The sequence below is a fragment of the Oncorhynchus mykiss genome, chromosome 21, assembly GCF_057628025.1.
Source record: "Oncorhynchus mykiss isolate SJ-2025 chromosome 21, ASM5762802v1, whole genome shotgun sequence".
Lineage (NCBI taxonomy): Eukaryota > Metazoa > Chordata > Actinopteri > Salmoniformes > Salmonidae > Oncorhynchus > Oncorhynchus mykiss.
The window spans coordinates 38,547,785-38,571,049 of NC_143042.1; the positions used below are offsets into that span (position 1 = coordinate 38,547,785).

General features: G+C 47.1%; 1 protein-coding gene across 3 annotated transcripts in view; it reads right to left on the reverse strand.

Annotated features, from left to right (window-relative positions):
• Positions 1-23,265, reverse strand: part of LOC110500852 (neuroligin-2-like) — a 222,265-nt gene that overhangs the window by 6,529 nt on the left and 192,471 nt on the right. The window contains exons 5-8 of one of the 3 annotated variants that reach the window (XM_036957937.2): positions 8,774-8,959; positions 2,021-2,286; positions 1,556-1,709; positions 544-910 (exon numbers count right to left, since the gene is read on the reverse strand). In XM_036957937.2, the coding sequence (XP_036813832.1) occupies positions 544-910; positions 1,556-1,709; positions 2,021-2,286; positions 8,774-8,959 (973 nt within the window). Of the gene's footprint in view, positions 1-543; positions 911-1,555; positions 1,710-2,020; positions 2,287-5,084; positions 5,224-8,758; positions 8,960-23,265 lie in introns of those variants that run through there. The other 2 variants (XM_036957936.2, XM_090214613.1) reach the window with 2 other exon arrangements.

The following is a 23,265-nucleotide window of genomic DNA, read 5'->3' on the forward strand; positions in this document are numbered from 1 at the left end:
CAACCACTGCCCCACTAACCACCGTCCCACAAACCACTTACCAACCAACCACCTACCCACCTACCACTATCCCACCAACCACTGTTCCACATACCCACTTTCCCACCAACCACCGTCACACAAACCACCTATCACAAACCACTTACCAACCAACCACCTACCCACCTTCTCACCAACCAATAACCTATCCCTCTACCACCTATCCACCTTCCCACCAACCACCTACCCACATACCACCTTCCCACATACCACCGTCCCACCAACCACCGTCCCACCAACCACCGTCCCACCAACCACCGTCCCACCAATCCACCGTCCCACCAACCACTTACCCACCTACCAAACCAATCACCTTCCCACCAAACACCTACCCACCAACCACCTTCCACTTACCCACCTACCACTCAACCACCTACCCACCTACCACCTACTCAGCTACCACCTACTCAGCTACCACCTACCCATCAACCACCTACCCATCAACCACCTATCACCTACACACCTACCATTTACCCACCTAACACCTACCCATCAGCCACCTACCCCGTCTTAGCGAAGTTAGTCCAATATGTCATGACTACAGCACTGAGCATGACATCATTCTTAGAGAAGTTGCAGGGGAAGAGGTCGGTGGCTCCGATCATGGGCACCCCGAACACGTAGGGGATCTCATCCCCGTGGGCTGCGTCTGCCCACTCCGGTCGCGTCTCCGTCTGACAGTGGTGGTAGAAGGTGTAAAAGTAAACGGGAGACTGGAACTCGGCGTGCAGTTTGGCCGTGGCCACCGCCGGCGCCACCCACTGGTGGTCCGTGAATAAGGCGAGGAGGGTTTTTCTCCTCATGTCTCCGTTGTCACGGTCGGCCCAGTCGGTGTACATGAACTTAATGGTCTCCCTTAGGATGTCCTTACCTAGATGGGAGGAGAAAAGTAAGGGAGGAGTCAGAGAAAATGGCAAATGTTAGTGAATTGAAGTTTGAATAGAATATTTTACCAAACAGTAAACCACTTAACTTGGCTTTGGGAAACACTGTTCCTCTCTAGTGGTTATATACAGTGCCTATAGAAAGTCTACACGTCCTTGAACTTTGGTGCAAATCCAACAATACAACACTGACTAACTGCCTCCTTATTTTCAAGCATGGTGGCGCAGCATCATGTTATGGGTATGCCTGACAAGAACAGACAAGATTCCAGAGAAAAACGTAGTTTAGTCTGCTTTACACCAGAGACTGGGAGAGGAATTCACCTTTCAGCAGAACAACAACCTACAACACAAAGCCAAATCTACACTGGAGTCGCTTACCAAGAAGACAGTGAATGTTCCTGAGTGGCCAAGTTACACAGTTTTGACTTAAATTTGTGGCAAGACTTGAAAATGGCTATCTAGCCATGATCCTCAGCACCTAATAGAAAGAATAATGGGGAACTATTGCGCAATACAGGTGTGGAAAGCTCTGATGAGACTTACCCAAGAAGACTCATATTGACTCATATTGTCACACAATACTTTCTGAAAAGCGGTACATGAATAGGTAGGTACACAGAGACCCTTACCCTCAGGATAGCCGTAGAGATTGTCCACAAAGTTAGATATAGTGTAGTCGAACGCTGCAGCTGAGATCCCATCGTTGTCTTCACTGTCATCTACAAACTTGAGCCCCTCTCCCTGGTTCACTCCTATCAGGATGTCATAGTTCAGGAACTCCCCCTAGTGGCAGAAAAAGAGAAGGACACGTTAGGTCCATAAATGCATTAGACGTGGATGAGATGAGTGGTGCTGCCCCATAAAATTTGAAGCACTTTGGGCACCTTAAAAAGAGCATTAAACACCAAAAAGCCTCAAATATGAAACTGTCTTCAATTACACTGAACCATTACAGTAATGTCTTATCATAATCTTTATCTTTTTACATTTTACCCTTGGTAAATCTCGGCTTGGGGTTTCATCACAACCAATGAAGTACCTCTGTCTCTGCAGTCAGAGAGCTGTGACTAATATACACGCCCGCCCACACACACCTGCTGCATGAGTATCTCAGGGTCGTCCGGCACGACGTCTCCGTCCACTACGGGTCCGAAGGCGATGTGGTAGCGGGCCGGCTGAATGTCCTGATCCACCAGCTCCCTGAAGTTCTTCTTCCTCAGGCAGTCCACTAATTCTGCCGTCTCTGAGTGGCTGCAGCCCACTTTCCGGGCCAGGATCTTAGTGTACTTGAGGGGCTGGTAGTTGACCGACCAGCTGGAGATGGCTGAGCCACTCTGGGCTATGGCCCTCTGGAACAACCCTGGAGGAGAGAGAGAGAGTGGAAGGAGAAGTTATACAACTGCATCTGTAAGGGGGCAGTTTCATCACCGTCCAACGTAATATCATCTGGACAAAAAAAATATCCTATATACGTCTGGAAAAGGTGAGCGGACATTCACTTTGTTTCGTCAAAGTGTGCTACACATGTTAGGTCACTAGAGTAGCAGCCATGGGTGCATCTCAATAGTCTAACGTGGAATCCTCTCATTGCCTCCTTTCTCTCCGGGAAGAGAGAAGTTAATACTGTTCTTTGAACAATCTGAAAAGTTCAGACTTGGGGAAGGGATTGAGAATACTTAGGTTGTGAAAGTTTGTTCCTTTTACCCTCCACAGATTTGTCTTTGCTTTTCCCTACATCTTACTCACTGTAACAAATCAGAGAGAAAGGCATGTGCTTCTAACTCCAACAATCTCAGACTTGGGAAATCGATGGGGGACTACACAGTCTGCTTCTAAAAGAGACTTTTCCTTCCTATCTTCCACAGATTTCTCTCTCTCTCTCTCTCTCTCTCTCTCTCGCTCTCTCTCTTTTCTATTTCTCTCCGTCGGTCCTGTGCCTCGTAACAGGAGGGGGCTCTCATCCCTCCCTACTGTTCCTCCTTCGTCTCGCTCTCTTCCTCCGCACTCCTTTCCTCTTCTGTAGATTCCTGGTGAATTATTAAGCACCGACGCAGAGCAGAGCCTCTATTTCCCAGGGAGTTTATTATGAAGTGTATGACTCAGACACGAGCTAGCCCTACCTGCTACCTCAGCATTTCTCCTCATAGAAGAGAGAGACAGAGAAAGAGAGACAGAGAAAGAGCGAGAGAGGAAGAGAGAAAGGGTGGGCGGGGGGAGAGAAGGAGAGGGAGTTGAAGAGTGGGGTGAGAAAGTTTGTAAGAAGTGATAGAGTAAGAAAAAGAATGAGGGCGATAAAAGGCTGAGATATACGATTGACAAAAGGGCTCGTGCAGTGCCTTCGGAAAGTATTCAGACCCCTTGACTTTTTCCACATTTTAGGTTACAGCCTTATTCTAAAATGTTGTTTTTTCCCCCTCATCAATCTACACACAATACCTCATAATGACAAAGCAAAAACAGGTTTTTATAAATGTTTGTTAATTTATAAATGAAAAAAAAATGAAATATCACATTCACTTAAGTATTCAGAACCTTCACTCAGTACTTTCTTGAAGCACCTTTGGCAGTGATTACAGCCTTGAGTCTTCTTGGGTACGACGCTACAAGCTTGGCACACCTGTATTTTCTCTACAGTTCCTCTCAAGCTCTGTCAGGTTGGATGGGGAGCGTTGCTGCACAGCTATTTTCAGGTCTCTCCAGAGATGTTCGATCGGGTTCAAGTCCAGGCTCTGGCTGGGCTACTCAAGGACATTCAGAGACTTGTCCCGAAGCCACTCCTGTGTTGCCTTGGCTCTGTGCTTAGGGTCGTTGTCCTGTTGGAAGGTGAACCTTTGCCCCAGTCAAGGTCCTGAGCGCTCTGGAGCAGGTTTTCATCAAGGATCTCGCTATAGTTTTCTCCATTCATCTTTGCCTCAATCCTGACTAGTCTCCCAGTCCCTGCAGCTGAAAAACATCCCCACAGCATGATGCTGCCACCCCCATGCTTCACCGTAATGATGGTGCCAAGTTTCCTCCAAACGTGACACTTGGAATTCAGGCCAAAGAGTTCAATCTAGGTTTCATCAGACCAGAGAATCTTGTTTGTCATGATCTGAGAGTCTTTAGGTGCCTTTTGGCAAACTCCAAGCGAGCTGTCATGTGCCTTTTACTGAAGAGTGGCTTCAATCTGGCCACTCTACCATAAAGGCCTGATTGGTGGAGTGCAGCATGGTTGTCCTTCTGGAAGGTTCTCCCATCTCCACAGGGGAACTCTGGAGCTCTGTCAGAGTGACCATCGGGTTCTTGGTCACCTCCCAGACCAAGACCCTTCTCCCCCGATTGCTCAGTTTGGCCGGGCGGCCAGCTCTAGGAAGAGTCTTGGTGTTTCCAAACTTCTTCTATTTAAGAATGATGGAGATCACTGTGTTGTTGGGGACCTTCAATGCTGCAGACATTTTTTGATACCCTTCCCCAGATCTGTGCCTCGACACAATCCTGTCTCGGAGCTCTATGGACAATTCCTTCGACCTCATGGTTTGGTTTTTGCTCTGACATGCACTGTCAACTGTGGGACCTTATATAGACAGCTATGTGACTTTCCAAATCATGTCCAATCAATTTAATTTACCACAGGTGGACTACAATAAAGTTGTATAAACATCTCAAGGATGATCAACGGAAACAGGATGCACCTGAGCTCAAATTCGAGTCTCATAGAAAAGGGTCTGAATATGTATGTAAATAAGGTATGTCTGTTTTTCATTTTGTATTAATTTGCAAAAATGTCTAAAAACCTGTTTTCGCTTTGTCGTTATGGGGTATTGTCTGTAGATTGCTAAGGATGTTTAATTTAATCCTTTTCAGAATAAGGAATGCAACAAAATGTGGAAGAAGTCAAGGGTTCTGAATACTTTCCGAAGGCACTGTATATATTTCATCCTAAATCCTAACAATCAATGTATTTCCTTACTCTATCCCCCTCTCATATTCCCTTCCTCTACCTCTCCTCACTCCCCCCTCCGCCTCTCTCATCATAACAATCTGTATCTCCCCTTCCCCTCCCCACCTCCCCCATTCACCTCTCCTCCTTAAACTCATGTATATCATGGCACAGTTCATTTGCTGACTGGTGCGATGACGTGATTGCCGTTCTTCGAGGGGAGCGGGAATGTTCCTTACCTGGCGGCCCGGGGGCTTTGAGTGACAGGTGGAGGAGTCTGGAGGGCTGGGGTTAGATGACGATGATGATGAAGATGGGTTTGACAGCAGAAAGGTCAGGTTGCAATGTATTGGTGAGTGGCAGCAGAGGAGACGAGTCAATGGCAAGACAAGATATGACGGAGGACATGAAGGTTAGGGTGTGAGGGGTGGAGAGAACATGAAGGTTAGGGTGTGAGGGGTGGAGAGAACATGAAGGGTGTGAGGGGTGGAGAGAACATGAAGGTTAGGGTGTGAGGGGTGGAGAGAACATGAAGGTTAGGGTGTGAGGGGTGGAGAGAACATGAAGGTTAGGGTGTGAGGGGTGGAGAGAACATGAAGGGTGTGAGGGGTGGAGAGAACATGAAGGTTAGGGTGTGAGGGGTGGAGAGAACATGAAGGTTAGGGTGTGAGGGGAGGAGAGAACATGAAGGTTAGGGTGTGAGGGGTGGAGAGAACATGAAGGTTAGGGTGTGAGGGGTGGAGAGAACATGAAGGTTAGGGTGTGAGGGGAGGAGAGAACATGAAGGTTAGGGTGTGAGGGGTGGAGAGAACATGAAGGTTAGGGTGTGAGGGGTGGAGAGAACATGAAGGTTAGGGTGTGAGGGGAGGAGAGAACATGAAGGTGAGGGTGTGAGGGGTGGAGAGAACATGAAGGTTAGGGTGTGAGGGGAGGAGAGAACATGAAGGTTAGGGTGTGAGGGGAGGAGAGAACATGAAGGTTAGGGTGTGAGGGGAGGAGAGAACATGAAGGTTAGGGTGAGAGGGGTGGAGAGAACATGAAGGTTAGGGTGTGAGGGGTGGAGAGAACATGAAGGTTAGGGTGTGAGGGGAGGAGAGAACATGAAGGTTAGGGTGTGAGGGGTGGAGAGAACATGAAGGTTAGGGTGTGAGGGGAGGAGAGAACATGAAGGTGAGGGTGTGAGGGGTGAAGAGAACATGAAGGTTAGGGTGTGAGGGGAGGAGAGAACATGAAGGTTAGGGTGTGAGAGGAGGAGAGAACATGAAGGTTAGGGTGTGAGGGGTGGAGGGAACATGAAGGTTAGGGTGTGAGGGGAGGAGAGAACATGAAGGTTAGGGTGTGAGGGGAGGAGAGAACATGAAGGTTAGGGTGTGAGGGGTGGAGAGAACATGAAGGTTAGGGTGTGAGGGGTGGAGAGAACATGAAGGTTAGGGTGTGAGGGGAGGAGAGAACATGAAGGTTAGGGTGTGAGCGGTGGAGAGAACATGAAGGTTAGGGTGTGAGGGGAAGAGAGAACATGAAGGTTAGGGTGTGAGGGGTGGAGAGAACATGAAGGTTAGGGTGTGAGGGGTGGAGAGAACATGAAGGTTAGGGTGTGAGGGGTGGAGAGAACATGAAGGTTAGGGTGTGAGGGGAGGAGAGAACATGAAGGTTAGGGTGTGAGGGGAGGAGAGAACATGAAGGTTAGGGTGTGAGGGGTGGAGAGAACATGAAGGTTAGGGTGTGAGGGGAGGAGAGAACATGAAGGTTAGGGTGTGAGGGGAGGAGAGAACATGAAGGTTAGGGTGTGAGGGGTGGAGAGAACATGAAGGTTAGGGTGTGAGGGGAGGAGAGAACATGCATACTGTACATGGTTGTTTACTAACAGTCTCATGCACACACACACACACCTGCATGCACCCACACGCAGAAAAACATGCATGTACACACGTGTGCACTCACACGCACACACATGCTCACACACACATGCTCACACACACATGCTCACACACACATGCTCACACACACACACACACACACACACACACACACACACACACACACACACACACACACACAAATGTGAGTTATTACTGTATGGCGGTCAGGTTGATCTTCAAACACAGAGACACACAGCGTGATAATTGAAACACTCACAATACACACTCATATCTCTCTCTCCTGCTTTTAACTCTCTCGGTCTCTCTCGTTCTCTCTTCTTATCTCTCTCCCTCTCTCTCCGCCTCTCTTGTTCTCTCCTTTTATCTCTCTCCCTCTCTCCCTCTCTCCTCCTTTATCTCTCTCCCTCTTAGTCTCTCTAATTATCTCCTCCTTTAATCTCTCTCCCTCTCTCTCCTCCTTTATCTCTCTCCCGCTTAGTCTCTCTAATTCTCTCCTCCTTTTATCTCTCCGTCCCTCTCGTTCTCTCCCCCTTTTATCTCTCTCGTTCTCTCCTTTTCTCTCCCCCTCCCTCTCGTTCTCTCCTCCTTTTATTTGTCTCTCTCTCCGCCTCTCTCGTTCTCTCCTCCTTTTATCTCTCTCGTTCTCTCCTTTTCTCTCCCCCTCCCTCTCGTTCTCTCCTCCTTTTATTTGTCTCTCTCTCCGCCTCTCTCGTTCTCTCCTCCTTTTATCTCTCTCGTTCTCTCCTCCTTTTATCTCTCTCGTTCTCTCCTTTTCTCTCCCCCTCCCTCTCGTTCTCTCCTCCTTTTATTTGTCTCTCTCTCCGCCTCTCTCGTTCTCTCCTCCTTTTATCTCTCTCATTCTCTCCTTTTCTCTCCCCCTCCCTCTCGTTCTCTCCTCCTTTTATTTGTCTCTCTCTCCGCCTCTCTCGTTCTCTCCTCCTTTTATCTCTCTCCCTCTCTCCTTTTATCTCTCTCTCCCTCTCTCTCCCCCTCTCTTCTCCTTTTCTCTTTCTCTCCCTCGCTCCATCTTTTATCTCTCTTCACCTTTTATCTCTCTTCTCCTTTTATCTCTCTCTCCCTCTCTCTATCAGAGTATACCTGGTAGTGTAATAGCTGTGATGAAAGCATGAGAGTGTGTGTCGAGGTTTCCTTGCAGGTCATTGGACCACATTGCTCCCAATTTAAACTTTGAGTCTCTCCCTCAAATTGCACTCTATTCCTTAAGTAGTCCACTACTTTTTGCTCAGATACTCTATGTGGAATAAGGTGTCACACAGTCTGAGCTCACTTTGAACCAGTCTATCCCTCCTACTCCTCTTGAGTGAGTACCCACATCGTACACTCACAATTTCACATTTACTATGATTCAACCAGGTACGTAGACAGAGAGTATGAATGAAAATGTAATTTACTTTTCAGTGATGGTACAATCTACCCACAAGACAATTGGATACGCCTAACTTTTCCATAGAATGACCAGACCAATCTACCCTCTACTCTTCCAGTGAATAGCAACATAGTACATTTTCTCTTACTCTACCAGGTTAAGAATACTGAAATTATATTGTAGTATAGTTGATTATATATGAGGAGACACAGTTTGTCACAATCGTTAAATGGACCAAGGTGCAGCGTACGTAGAGTTCCACATGTGAGTGAAGTCAATGCAGTGCTCACAGGCACTACACAAAAACAAGATCCCACAACAAACAGCTGGGAAAAGGCTGCTTAAATATGATCCCCAATCAGAGACAACGATAGACAGCTGCCTCTGATTGGGAACCATACCAGGCCAACATAGAAATAAAGAAACTAGAATGCCCACCCTAGTCACACCCCGACCTAACCCAAAATAGAGAATAAAGGATCTTTAAGGTCAGGGCGTGACACTAATGGTACCTTGGGAACTCACTTTCAACCAACCTATCCTTTTAAGTAACCACACAGTTCATTGAATGATCCTTATTCTACCAGGCAAGGGTTAAGTAGACTGAGAAGTAAATCAAATCAAATCAAGTAAGAATGTGACCCACCAGTGTGCCCCTTACCCTCGGAGTGGTGCGAGAGGATGAGCAGGTTGACGCAGGACGCCCCCGCCCCGGAGCCGAAGATGGTGATGCGCTCGGGGTCGCCCCCAAAATGGCCAATGTTCTCATTGAGCCAACGCAGGGCCTGGATCTGGTCCAACAGACCGTAGTTCCCCTTGGCTGACTGGTCGCCTGTACTCAGGAAGCCTGGAGAGAAGAGAGGGGGAGAGGTGGAGAGCAGGAGGAGGAAGGAAAGGGGAAGTAGGTAGAGAGAAGAGAGAGGGAGAGGTGGAGAGCAGGAGGAGGACGGAAAGGGGAGGTAGGTAGAGAGAAGAGAGGGGGAGAGGTGGAGAGCAGGAGGAGGAAGGAAATGGGAGGTAGGTAGAGAGAAGAGAGGGGGAGAGGTGGAGAGCAGGAGGAGGAAGGAAATGGGAAGTAGGTAGAGAGAAGAGAGGGGGAGAGGTGGAGAGCAGGAGGAGGAAGGAAATGGGAGGTAGGTAGAGAGAAGAGAGAGGGAGAGGTGGAGAGCAGGAGGAGGAAGGAAAGGGGAAGTAGGTAGAGAGAAGAGAGAGGGACCGAGGAAAGGCAGAAGGTAGGGAAAGAGAGAGAGAGAGAGAGAGAGAGAGAGAGAAAGAGAGAGAGAGGAGATATTAAGGTGTCAATAGAACGTTTATTTTTACAATAATGTCAAATATTCTGCCGTCTGGCCGGTAAATCAGCTTTTGAATAGAAGCGAATTGGGTCACTAGACACAGCAGAAAAGAGTGGGAAGGAGGAAGGGAGGACGTCAGCAACAATAACCCGGAATGAAGACTTGGCCCGTCATTACTTTCCTGACACTGTTTAGGTACGGTACGCAGCTAAAGGAACCACCGGCTTTTTAAAGCTCCAAACTCCCCTCTCTCCAATATTTACAAACCGTTACCCTTGTCAACCACCCTTCAGGGTTTACCCACGTATTCTCCAGTCACCTATCCTCTCACATATTTACATACCGTTACCCTTGTCAACCACCCTTCAGGGTTTACCCACGTATTCTCCAGTCACCTATCCTCTCATATATTTACATACCCTTACCCTTGTCAACCACCCTTCAGGGTTTACCCACGTATTCTCCAGTCACCTATCCTCTCACATATTTACATACCCTTACCCTTGTCAACCACCCTTCAGGGTTTACCCACGTATTCTCCAGTCACCCATCCTCTCACATATTTAGATAAATGGGGGTATAAAATAAAACCAAGGGCTGTTAATAAATAAACTGGTGCAATACCAGATGAAAGCCTCAGCTCCATATCAATAGCCTTTAAAATAGCTGGGGTAAGGAGCGCTTGTTAAGGGGAAGGGAGAAGAGAGGATTGATAGTGGGTGTTCTGTGGCTATGAGGCGGCCCCGGATAGAGAGAGAGACAAAGAGAGAGAGAGGCACAGGGTTTCGTGTGTGTGTGTGTGTGTGTGTGTGTATGTGTGTGCGTTTCATCTGCCTCCAAGACACCAGAGGTTGGTTCCCGAGCAGGGGGAGGCTGATCAAAGAGCTGACACTACAGAGAAGACTCTCTCTCTCTCTCTCTCACACACACACACACACAGAGACAGAGCGAGAGAGACACACATTCACACACACATATAAACACACACACGCTGGGATTGTCTCCCTTTAACACACACCTTCATGCCTCTTATTGAATCAGGTGGACAATGAATAAACATATGGACACACACACATGTGATACATTGGTTTGGTATGTGTGTGAGGGTGATGGTGCATGTGCGTGTTTGTGTGTGCTCACGCATGCCTGTGTGCACGGGGGTACGTGCTTCCCCTGTCTCTTTAGTGTGTCCCTGACTGTTGGATCACCCTCGCCCTGTCTATACCCAGTGTGCATTCATTCTGTAGGGTGTTGCCTGCCAGTAATGCCAGGGCTGCCAGTGTGACTCCTGTGTGTGTGTCCATAGGTGCAGTGTGTGTGTGTGTGTGTGTGTGTGTGTGTGTGTGTGTGTGTGTGTGTGTGTGTGTGTGTGAAGGGAACAGCTGTGTCTGCCTGGCTCTGAATAATCATGCTGGATACTGCTTCCAATATTTACACACACATCTACAGTACACACACACACACACACACACACACACACACGGCTTTGTAGGAGTGTTGGAATAAACACATGTATCAACACACACATGCACACTACACACTTCTCCAATCCTTCCATTTGCAGCAAGGTGTCAAATCAAAAGAGGACCATCACACTCTCCCGGACGTTTGGTTGGTATGAATTCAGATAAATATAACTCAAACAATGAAGTTTACTTCATTTAAACAAGACCTATTTTCACTGCATCAGGGATAGCGTACACAGGCGTTTCGGCTTTTTGGTCTACTTCAGTGTGTAGGTACAAATCTTTTTCATTCAAAACAGCATTTGCAGGAAACCCAGGCGAATAACCGATGAGCAGCAGGTGCTTCTAATCAGGGTTGCCAACTTACCTGCCAATCAGGGATGAATCTTCTCTGGTCTACCTGTACATCAATTGCCTTAGGTGTCCACTCACTTGGATGCATTATATCAATTAATGAGATAACTTACCACATAGGACATCAAATAAAATAAATACAATTTCATTTGATCAGGCCCGGCCCTTCATAAATAAGTGGGGCGAAGTCATAAATTATGTGTCAAATCTGATACGGACAGTGTTCTTGTATAACAGTCTACATTTGGCCTATAGGCAGGAGGGGGAATCCAGTTCATCGTTTAAACCATGTGGGGATACGGAATTTCATTGACACATCTCTTTGGAGTCATTTGTTGTCGCAATCACCTCTTTTCATTCGCTCTATAAAATGTCTCGCAAACTGGCGAGGTGATATGTTGACATCCGATAGCGGATTCATCGTCCCCAAGAATGACTTTCAAAGGATGTTCATCCAATATGAAGCCAATGGCAAGAACATCTAAATAGCGCCTTTAGAGGCGCAAGTTAGACATCACTTCCTCTCATAGGTCCTATGAGGGCGTACATGATCTACAGGGGAACATCCTTTTCGGAAGGCCTCCTTTCTCTCTCTGGCCACATCTGATGGAACTAATACGTTCCATAGATTTCTTGATCGTTAAAGGTGAATAAAGATGCCTCTAGAAGGCAGAATGTAAAGGACGAGTCTGATGACAGTATTTGCCAGTGCTTATTGGGAAAAGACCTGATTCCATTACGGCTGTCATTGAAAGTGAGTCGCTAGTGTACAGAAAACGGTTTCTTGGGATTTATGAAGTAACTGGCTCCTGTTCAAAGCTTTTAACTTGTTTTGGAGCTTTTTCCTGCCAGGTATCGGGGGTATCCTCTCGAGCGGAAACGCTCAAGGAGAGAGTACGATTGTCTATCATATTCTTCCTCTGTGTCACAGACGCGACGCGGTCTATGAGGTTGGCTGACTGGTAAAAACCTATTTTTTAGAATGGTAACGATCAGCTGTAACTGTAGTACTTAGAGATGGTCCCTTCTTTGTAACAAGTACATCTAAGAACTGTACAGAGTTAATGTTGTTTTCCATAGTGAAGTCCATTTACTGTGCTCAGGTTAATGCAGTTAAGGAATGTGTTTGATTTATTTTCAGAAAGCGATGGTCTATATAAGCGGGTGCATTATTTAACATGATCTTTGTAAGGATTATTTTCAGTTGCCTCTCCTTTATTCAGACATCTACTAGGAAGACAGACAGGAAGGAAGACAGGCGGGAAGACAGGCAGGAAGGAAGACAGGCGGGAAGACAGGCAGGAAGGAAGACAGGCGGGAAGACAGGCAGGAAGGAAGACAGGCAGGAAGACCGGCAGGAAGGCCCCAACAGTCAGCCTGTTACCAACCCCACACCGCAGCCTAAATACGTCATTACAACTGCCACACGATACTCTCCTGCCTTACGCCGCTGTCACAGCGAGACCCAACCTGTCATTCTGTCTCATTCGGTCTCTCCTGCCACTACTCCTTACAGCAGCTGTAAATGGCAAGCTATTTAACAGGGTCAACTACACATACAGTAGTATTGGAAAGAGACAGAGAGGGGAGATGAAGAGACCTCTTACACTAAGAACACCAAGTTTCAAGTTTTGAATGTCACATGGACAAGTACTGTGAAATGCCTTTCTTGCAAACTCAAAAGCCAACTGCATGAATTAATATAAATGTTATACTAGAAAAAAAATAACAAATAAAAATAAAAATGAATATGCAGAAAATAATAAGTAAGAAGCATACTAATTGTATATACATGGTCAGTTCCAGTACCATATTTACAGGGATACTGGATCGATAGAGGTAGATGTGTGTAGGGGTAAGGTGACTAGGCATCAGGATATTTGATAAACAAAGTAGCAGCAGTGTATATGATGATTGTATGTGAGTGTGTGTGTGTGTGTGTGTGTGTGTGTGTGTGTGTGTGTGTGTGTGTGTGTGTGTGTGTGTGTGTGTGTGTGTGTGTGTGTGTGTGTGTGTGTGTGTGTGTAGAGTCAGTATAAATGTATGTGCGTAATGTGTGTGTGTGAGCAAATGATGGTGTGTGTGTGTGAGTGAGCATAAAGACAGTGCAAAGGTCAATAACGATACAAGGTTAACTCAAATAGTCCATGTAGCTATTTTGTTAGCTACTCATCTGTCTTATTGTTTGGGGATAGAAGCTGTTCAAGAGCCTGTTGGTGCCAGACTAGTGCTTGCCGTGCGGAAGCAGAGAGAATGGTCTTTGACTTGGGTAGTTGGAGTCTTTAACGATTTTCCGGGTCTTCCTACCACACCGCCTGACATAGATGTCCTGGATGGCCGGGAGCTCCGCCCCAGTGTTGAACTGGGCTGTGAACGCCACCATCTGTAGCACCATGCGAACGAGGGCGGTGCTGTTGCCATACCAGGACGTGATGCAGCCAGTCAAAACACTCTCAGTGGTACAGCTTTAGAACAGTTTGAGGATTTGAGGGTCTATGACAAACTTTTTCAACCTTCGGAGGGGGAAGAGGAGCTGTCGTGTCTTCTTCATGAGTGTGCGTGTGTGTTTGGACCATTTGAAGTTTTTAGTGATTTGGACACCGAGGAATTTGATGCTCTCAATCTGCTCTACCGCAGCCCCGTCTATGTGGATGGGGGCGTGCTTGGTCCTAGTGACGCTGCCAGGTTACTGACCTCCTCCCTGTAGGCTGACTCACCGTCGCCAATGATTGGGCCTACCACCGTCGTGTTGTCAGCAAACTTGATGACGGTGTGGGAGTCGTAAGTGGCCGCACAGTTGTCGGTGAACAGGGAGTACAGGAAGGGACTAAGCACACACACCTGTGGGATCCCTGTGTTGAGGGTCAGCGTGGCGGAGGTGATGTTGCCTAACCTCACCACCTAGGGTCAGCCCGTCAGGAAGTCCAGGATCCAGTTGCAGAGGGAGGTGTTCAGACCCAAAGTTCTAAGCTTGGTGACGAGCTCGGAGGGGACAATTGGGTTGAACGCTGAGAAGTAGTCAATGAACAGCATAGGTATTCCTCTTTTCTAAGTGGGTGATGGCAGTGTGGAGAGAAATTGAGATGGCATCACCTATAGATCTGTTGGGGCGGTATACAAACACTGGGACAAGGAGAGGTTGAAAATGACTGTGAATATGTGTGCCAGCTGTTCTGCACATAATCTGAGAACGCGCCCTGGAATACTGTCTGGCCTTGCAGGTGTTGTCCTGAATAAAGACCTTTCTCACGTGGGCCTCAGAGAGCGAGATCACCCAATCTTCTGGGTCGGTGACAGGCCCTCACACCCGGCACGATGTTGTTGTTGTCAAAGCTTCCATAAAATGCATTGAGTTCATCTAGTACAGTGGCATCGTTGGGCAGATCACGGCTGGGTCTTCTTCTGTAATCCCTAATGGACTGTAGCCCCGGCCACATCGGCGCCTGTGTAATACGATTTCACCTTATCCCTATATTGTCCTTATTCTTGTTTGATGACTCTGTGGAGGTCATAGTGGGACTACTTGTACTTGTTCCTGTCCTCAGCCGCAGTCTCAGGGTTGTCTGCGATAGCTCTGTGTGAGGTAGCTCTGCTCTTTAGTTTAGCACCAACCTCGCTGTTAATCCAGGGCTTTTGATTGGGGAAGCATTTTCACAACTCAAAGTTTAACGATTGGTTAGTCTGTGGCCTTGTGTAGTTTGTTCCCTCTTCTGTCCTCTCTCTCTCTCTCTCTCCCTCTCCCTCCCTCCATTCCTCCCTCCCTCGTTTGTTGTTGGAACTATTCTAATATCGTATTCAAATACATTCGTTGTTAGTATTTCTGTCGTTGCAATTATTCCTGCGCACCATGTGAGGTTCTAAATTATTCCCATTTTGTGATTCAGTTGCTGTCACCCCGGGCGAGACCCTCAGCAGGGAGGACGTGTGTGTGTGTATATGTAAAGTGTGCGCGTGTTTGAGTGGTGTGTGTGTGTTTGTGTGTAGAGGGGGGGGGTACAGATAAGGATCCCCCTCTCCACTCAGAACAGCAGCAGTCTATTCCCCCTGAAAAACAAGGATTTGAACAAACAGACAAAAAGAGAAGAACCATGGTGGGCGCCAAAGGCAGGCTTCCGCCTCTCTCCTTCCTCGTTTCCCTCTCTTACTTTCGTCATATCGACCCACTCGCCCACACTTCCCTTTCTCTTTAAAAAGTACTTTCTCTGTCGGTTTCTTGATCAGTTTGTACTTTCCCGCTCTCGTTAAACCCCCTGCATTCGGTATCTCTATCGGAGTTATGTTTCAGCGACATATGGCTGTGTGTGAACAGTATGTGCTTGTGAGACAGAAACCAGGCCAGCTCCCAGCTGAGTATGACTGTGTGACAGAGAGCTTCCCTGCAGCTCTCTGTCTGCAGCATTCCCCCTAGCTATCATATTGGCTGTGTGTGCCTCTTTGTTCCTTAATGTGCACAAATATGCGGATGTTACCACAAGCATGAATTGTTAATGTGTGTGTGTGTGTGTGCGGTATATCTCAGCATGTTTGTAATGAGGATTGATTGCACTCAGCTTTCATCAGGGTGATTCCAACTGTGCCACAGGGACCTGGGAGGAGAGTCACACACACGCGCACACGCTGCCACGCACACACACACTCTTGCACACACACTCTCTGCTCAGAGAGGAGGGGGGGGGGGGGGGGCAGAGAAAGGAGAAGGAAAGGAGACTGTCCGTCAAAGGTGAGTAACTGACTGTGAGAGGTGTGTGTAGCCATTCGCAGAGAGTCTCACCTCTGCGTTACAATAGTTTTTATAGAGTGCTGGTGTGTGTCCATCGATTCCAGTTTGTTGTCTTGTGAACACTTTTATAGGCCTGAGGAACAATACCTCACTGTGGAGAAGTTTGATCACACACACTGATCCAAGGCAGTGTGTGTTCCCAAGATGGTTACTCTCCCACAGTCCCTCCCTCCTCCTCTACCTCTTCTTGTTCCCTCCCTCCTCCTCTACCTCTTCTTGTTCCCTCCCTCCTCCTCTACCTCTTCTTGTTCCCTCCCTCCTCTTCTACCTCTTCTTGTTCCCTCCCTTCTCCTCTACCTCTTCTTGTTCCCTCCCTCCTCCTCTACCTCTTCTTGTTCCCTCCCTTCTCCTCTACCTCTTCTTGTTCCCTCCCTCCTCCTCTACCTCTTCTTGTTCCCTCCCTTCTCCTCTACCTCTTCTTGTTCCCTCCCTCCTCCTCTACCTCTTCTTGTTCCCTCCCTCTTCCTCTACCTCTTAATTAAGGAAAGAGGTGATGAGGGGGAGAGAAAGAAATTTAACCTGAAAAAGAGCGACCAATTAAGTGCAATCGGTCGTCCATCCCTCTCCTCCATCCCTCTCCTCTATCCCTCTCCTCTATCCCTCTCCTCTATCCCTCGCTCGGGAACAGCTGTGCACCGATACATTTTTAAATGTAATAACAATAATGATTCATGAAAATACCCTGCGTTTACCTGCCGGAGAATGGTGTTCTACTGAAAACGTCCCACAGAATGGTGTTCTACTGAAAACGTCCCACAGAATGGTGTTCTACTGAAAACGTCCCACAGAAAGCCTGCACCATGCATATTGACAGACCGAATGGTGTGTGTGTGTGTGTGTGTGTGTGTGTGTGTGTGTGTGTGTGTGTGTGTGTGTATGTGTGTGTGTGTGTGTGTGTGTGTGTGTGTGTGTGTGTGTGTGTCCTACCCTTAAATAACATAGAATAGTGAGCAGCGCCACGTCTTGATCACAGGGAAACTACACAGATGCATTCTATTCAGATTCATTCTATATGCAACTTTGTTCAATTATATTGGACTCGTCTGTAAACTTGTGTTGTGGCCCACTCTCTGGTTTTGAAACTATCGTTATAATGTGAGGATGATGCCGTTAGGATGTCAATCCAACTCAACCATCACTCCACCACTCAAGACTCACACACGAACCACACACTGAAGTCACGACATTCCCCATATCACACGCACACACACACACACACACACACACACACACACACACACACACACACACACACACACACACACACACACACACATAAACACACTCACATAAACACACATACACGCACACAACCTCTCCAGCTCAGCCAGCTCAGAGAGAAATTAGACTTGCTATGTTCATCTCAAACACACACGCAAAAATCTCCGCTTCCCCCCCCCCCCTCCGTCAATGTAATTAAAATATGCAAATGATATGATAAAACGCATTTAATCTCAGTGATGACTGTGGCAGTTATGCAGAGCTCAGTGAATATTTGAATAGTGTTTGTCAGATAAGGCCCATTGGCATCGATAGCGGTGCAGTGAGGAGTGGGTAGGATAGGAAACTAATGACAAAGGGAATTGTTGGCTTATCTCATTTCTACACACACATCTGACTTCTGGATGACTGCCTCCTCGCACCACTGGCTGTTCCGTAGCTCTCTACTGCAGTCTACTGATGAGAGTCACTTCACATACATGAATTACACACAGCGAGGAAGGTGCATGCTTTGTGTGCACTTAACATGCATATCTGTATTAATGACAGTTCACATAGGGGGTAGTGTGGGTGGGTAAAATGTCATTCCAACTCTTTCTTAATCCTTCCCTCTATCTCTCTTCTGTTTTTACATGTCATTTTAACCAGGCAAGTCAGTTAAGAACACATTCTTATTTACAATGACCCCAGCCAAACCCAGACGACTCTGGGCCAATTGTGCGCCACCCTACGGGACTCCCAATCACAGCCGGATGTGATACAGCCTGGATTTGAACCAGGGACTCTAGTGACGCCTCTTGCACTGAGATGCAGGGTCTTAGACTGCTGTGCCACTCATTAGTTGAGTAGACTGAAAAAAGGGTTTTGTTTAGGGTACGGTATTGTTCCTTGGGGTACACATATGATCTCACATGGTACTGTTCGGTACCTTTTAGGGTACATGTGTGGATAAAGAGTATGATGGTACATTTTTGTACCCAAAATTGTGAATATAAAGGTACAATCACTGGAGGCATGGCTTCGTTATGGTGTGGCTTTCAGTTAGTTATTTTTGGCCACCGGTGAGTGGAAGTGTTGCATCAGTTTAAATAGTATACGGTTATGTTAATTGAAGTTTGAGCATGTCCACTGCCAGTTCTGACATCTTTAAAGGCTTACATAAGATCAGGTGACAAGAAAGAGCCGTAACTAATAGTACAGCGATCTTAAAACAACACTGAGTGAAATAGATCAGGGGTATGGACCTATTGGTGTAATGGTTAAGGTTTCGGCTTGACAGTTGCTGGACCCAGGTTCAAGGCACGGTCGGGGCCACCCCTTGAATTTGCTACATTGGTGTCAGAAGTGGGATGGTGTGTACAAGTGAGGCTCTTGGTATAGAGAAGAGGTACATTTTTTGCCACTTACAAATGGCTTTGTCACTGTGCCGGTACCCTAAAAATGCTAATCTGTACATTTTGGCTCTTAAGGTACGAACTGCAAGGTTGCAATTATATCCCGACAAGTAATTGTTTGTACATACCTTACAGGTTACCACTACAGCGACAGCATTTAAACCCCTTTAAGTACAATTCGGTACCTTTTTTTCTGAGTGTAGGTGTCTGTGTGAGGGACAGGATGTACCGTGTATGTATGTATCTCCGGGACGACACACTATGCTGTACAGCGGTACAGTCCAGTACCCTGACAGATGATCCCCAGCCTCGTGGAAGCTGACAACAGCACTCTAGTGATTTCTCTTTATGTCTCTCTCTCTCTCTGTATCTCCCTCTCTTTCTCCTCTCTCGCAGTCTAACTGTCCATCTCCCTCTTCTCTACCCCCTTTCTCTCTCACATTCTCTCTCTCCGCTCCTGTTGTTGTCCAGGAAATGTAATCCCCTACTTTTTATAATAGAGAGAGATTAACAGAGTGCTCTTTCCAAGAGTTAAATAAAAGAGATGGCTAAAGGGAGAGAAAGAGAGAGAGAAATGTTCAATACCCTAAGAGCTGTTCATGACCCTGATGCATAATTCATCTGGTAACACGAATGAATGAACAAGGTAAATAAATAGCTATTCATTCTGACCAACTCTCTTTCTCTCTGTGTGTGTTAGTGACCCAACTCTCTTTCTCTCTGTGTGTGTTAGTGACCCAACTCTCTTTCTCTCTGTGTGTGTTAGTGACCCAACTCTCTTTCTCTCTGTGTGTGTTAGTGACCCAACTCTCTTTCTCTCTGTGTGTGTTAGTGACCCAACTCTCTTTCTCTCTGTGTGTGTTAGTGACCCAACTCTCTTTCTCTCTGTGTGTGTTAGTGACCCAACTCTCTTTCTCTCTCTGTGTGTTAGTGACCCAACTCTCTTTCTCTCTGTGTGGGTTAGTGACCCAACTCTCTTTCTCTCTGTGTGTGTTAGTGACCCAACTCTCTTTCTCTCTGTGTGTGTTAGTGACCCAACTCTCTTTCTCTCTGTGTGTGTTAGTGACCCAACTCTCTTTCTCTCTGTGTGTGTTAGTGACCCAACTCTCTTTCTCTCTGTGTGTGTTAGTGACCCAACTCTCTTTCTCTCTGTGTGTGTTAGTGACCCAACTCTCTTTCTCTCTGTGTGTGTTAGTGACCCAACTCTCTTTCTCTCTGTGTGTGTTAGTGACCCAACTCTCTTTCTCTCTGTGTGTGTTAGTGACCCAACTCTCTTTCTCTCTGTGTGTGTTAGTGACCCAACTCTCTTTCTCTCTGTGTGTGTTAGTGACCCAACTCTCTTTCTCTCTGTGTGTGTTAGTGACCCAACTCTCTTTCTCTCTCTGTGTGTTAGTGACCCAACTCTCTTTCTCTCTGTGTGTGTTAGTGACCCAACTCTCTTTCTCTCTGTGTGTGTTAGTGACCCAACTCTCTTTCTCTCTGTGTGTGTTAGTGACCCAACTCTCTTTCTCTCTGTGTGTGTTAGTGACCCAACTCTCTTTCTCTCTGTGTGTGTTAGTGACCCAACTCTCTTTCTCTCTGTGTGTGTTAGTGACCCAACTCTCTTTCTCTCTGTGTGTGTTAGTGACCCTACTCTCTTTCTCTGTGTGTGTGTTAGTGACCCAACTCTCTTTCTCTCTATGTGTGTTAGTGACCCAACTTCTCTGTGTGTGTGTGTTAGCGACCTAACTTTTTCTCTCGGTGTGTGTTAACGACAAACTCTCTTTCTCTCTGTGTGTGTTAGCAACCCAACTTTTTCTCTCGGTGTGTGTTAACGACAAACTCTCTTTCTTTCTGTGTGTGTTAACGACCCATCTCTCTTTCTCTCTGTGTGTGTATTAACGACCCAACTCTCTTTCTCTTTGTCTCTGTGTGCGTGTGTGTGTTAATGACAAACTCTCTTTCTTTCTGTGTGTATTAACGACCCATCTCTCTTTCTCTCTGTGTGTGTATTAACGACCCAACTCTCTTTCTCTCTCTGTGTGCGTGTGTTAATGACCCAACTCTCTTTCTCTCTGTGTGTGTTAACGACCCAACTCTCTTTCTCTTTGTCTCTGTGTGCGTGTGTGTGTGTGTTAATGACCCAACTCTCTTTCTCTCTGTGTGTGTGTTAACAACCCAACTCTCTTTCACTTTGTCTCTATGTGCGTGTGTGTGTTAATGACCCAACTCTCTTTCTCTGTGTGTGTGTGTTAACGACCCAACTCTCTTTCTCTATCTCTGTGTGCGTGTGTGTGTGTTAATGACCAAACTCTCTTTCTCTGTGTGTGTTGACGACCCAACTCTCTTTCTCTCTGTGTGCGTGTTAACGCCCCAACTCTCTTTCTATATCATCAATCTGGGTCAGCCTTTCATATTTCCTCGGCCACGACTCACAACTAGCTTCCATCGAAGAGGATGTGGCACAGATCTAAGATCCGCTAACCCTAACCTAACCTTAACCATTAGAGGGGAGAAATGCAAAACCAACCTTAGATCAGCGTCAAGGGTAATTTCATCCTTCTCTACACAAAGGAAGATGGATGCTCTTTGTTTTCCATTCTCTCTTTGTTTCCCCCATTTCCCCGCACGTGTGTGTGTATGTGTGTGTGTGTGTGTGTGTGTGTGTAAGTGTGTGTGCGCGCTATATTTTGCCTTCCTGCTATCCCCTTCTCACAGTGCAACAATGTTATTTGGCAGGTACAGGGCAGTGGTCTAGTGTTGGAGTTATCTTAGAGAGGCCTGCTGCTCCCTATTTGGCAGGTGCAGGGCAGTGGTCTAGTGTTGGAGTTATCTTAGAGAGGCCTGCTGCTCCCTATTTGGCAGGCGCAGAGCAGTGCCACCGTCTGTCTGATGGGTTGATTAATAAGTAGCGGCAGCGTAGTAACAGAGTGGGCGGCCTAAAACGCTGGCGGGCCCATGATACACTGATTAATGACACACACACACACACACACACACACACACACACACACACACACACACACACGCACACACACACACGCACACACACACACACACACACACACACACACAGGTGGACTGCAGGACTGGAGGGCTTATTACACAAGTATACACACACACACATCCAGCAGAGTGTTGTGAGTGATGGCTCATCAGTGCAACCTTATCCACGCCACGCTCTCTTAAACATGAGCATTGAGGCATCACAAAATACTTCCTGTTAATTCCTGTTGCCTGACACACACACTGCTGCTAACACGATAGACAGCTAGATGGCCAGACGGACGGACGGACAGACAAGGGAGGAACAAGCTGTTTTGGTTGGAGACGAAATACAATAAATGTAATTGAATGTTCCTCTCAGTTGTTGGTTCAGGTTTATGAGGTTTTAGTGTGGAGATCTACAGCAAGAGGCTATGATATGCTTGCCAACTGTGTAATGTTCATATGGTGCTGTCTTGATGAATGCTGTGTGTGTGTGTGTGTGTGTGTGTGTGTGTGTGTGTGTGTGTGTGTGTGTGTGTGTGTGTGTGTGTGTGTGTCTTAGTGAGGTATTAGGCTGCAGGTGTGAGCTGGGCCAGGTCTGCATTATTACTGTGTTGGCTAAGCAACTTACAGGGCTAGATAAGAAGAGAGCAGAGTGGTTGCCAATACATACAGTGGCTTGCGTAAGTCTTCATCCCCCTTGGCAGTTTTCCTTTTTCGTTGCCTTACAACCTGGAATTCAAATAGATTTTTTGGTGGTTTGAATCATTTGATTTACACAACCTGCCTACCACTTTGAAGATGCAAAATATTTTTATTGTGAAACAAACAAGAAATAAGACAAAAAAGCAGAACACTTGAGCATACGTAACTCTAAGTCAATACTTAGTAGTGTCACGTTCTGACCATCGTTCGTGTGTGTTTTCCTTGTTTTAGTGTTGGTCAGGACGTGAGCTGGGTGGGCATTCTATGTTGGATGTCTTGTTTGTCTATTTCTATGTCTGGCCTGATATGGTTCTCAATCAGAGGCAGGTGTTAGTCATTGTCTCGGAACCATGTTTTTTACGTTAGTTTAAATAAACATGGATCGCAATCTACACGCCGCATTTTGGTCCGACTCTCCTTCACATACAGAAAACCGTGACAGAATCACCCACCTCAACAGGACCAAGCGGCGTGGTAACAGGCAACAACAGCAGCAGGAGCAGCGTGACAAGAATTTCTGGACTTGGGAGGAAATCCTCAACGGGAGAGGACCCTGGGCTAAACCAGGGGAGTGTAGCCGCCCCAAGGTGCAGCAAGAGAGGGAATGGACATGGGAGGACAAACTGGACGGTGAAGGATCCTGGGCTCAGCCTGGAGAATATCGCCGCCCCAAAGAAGAACTGGAGGCGGCGAAAGCTGAGAGGCGCAGGTATGAGGAGGCAGCACGGCGAAGCGGATGGAAGCCCGAGAGTCAGCCCCAAAAATGTATTGGGGGGGGGGGCTAACAGGGAGTATGGCTACGCCAGGTAGGAGACCTGGGCCAACTCCCTGTGCTTACCGGGGGGCTAGAGAGACCGGGCAGGCACCGTGTTATGCTGTGGTGCGCACGGTGTCTCCAGTGCGGGTGCATAGCCCGGTGCGGTATATTCCAGCTCCGCGTATCGGCCGGGCTAGAGTGAGCGTCGAGCCAAGTG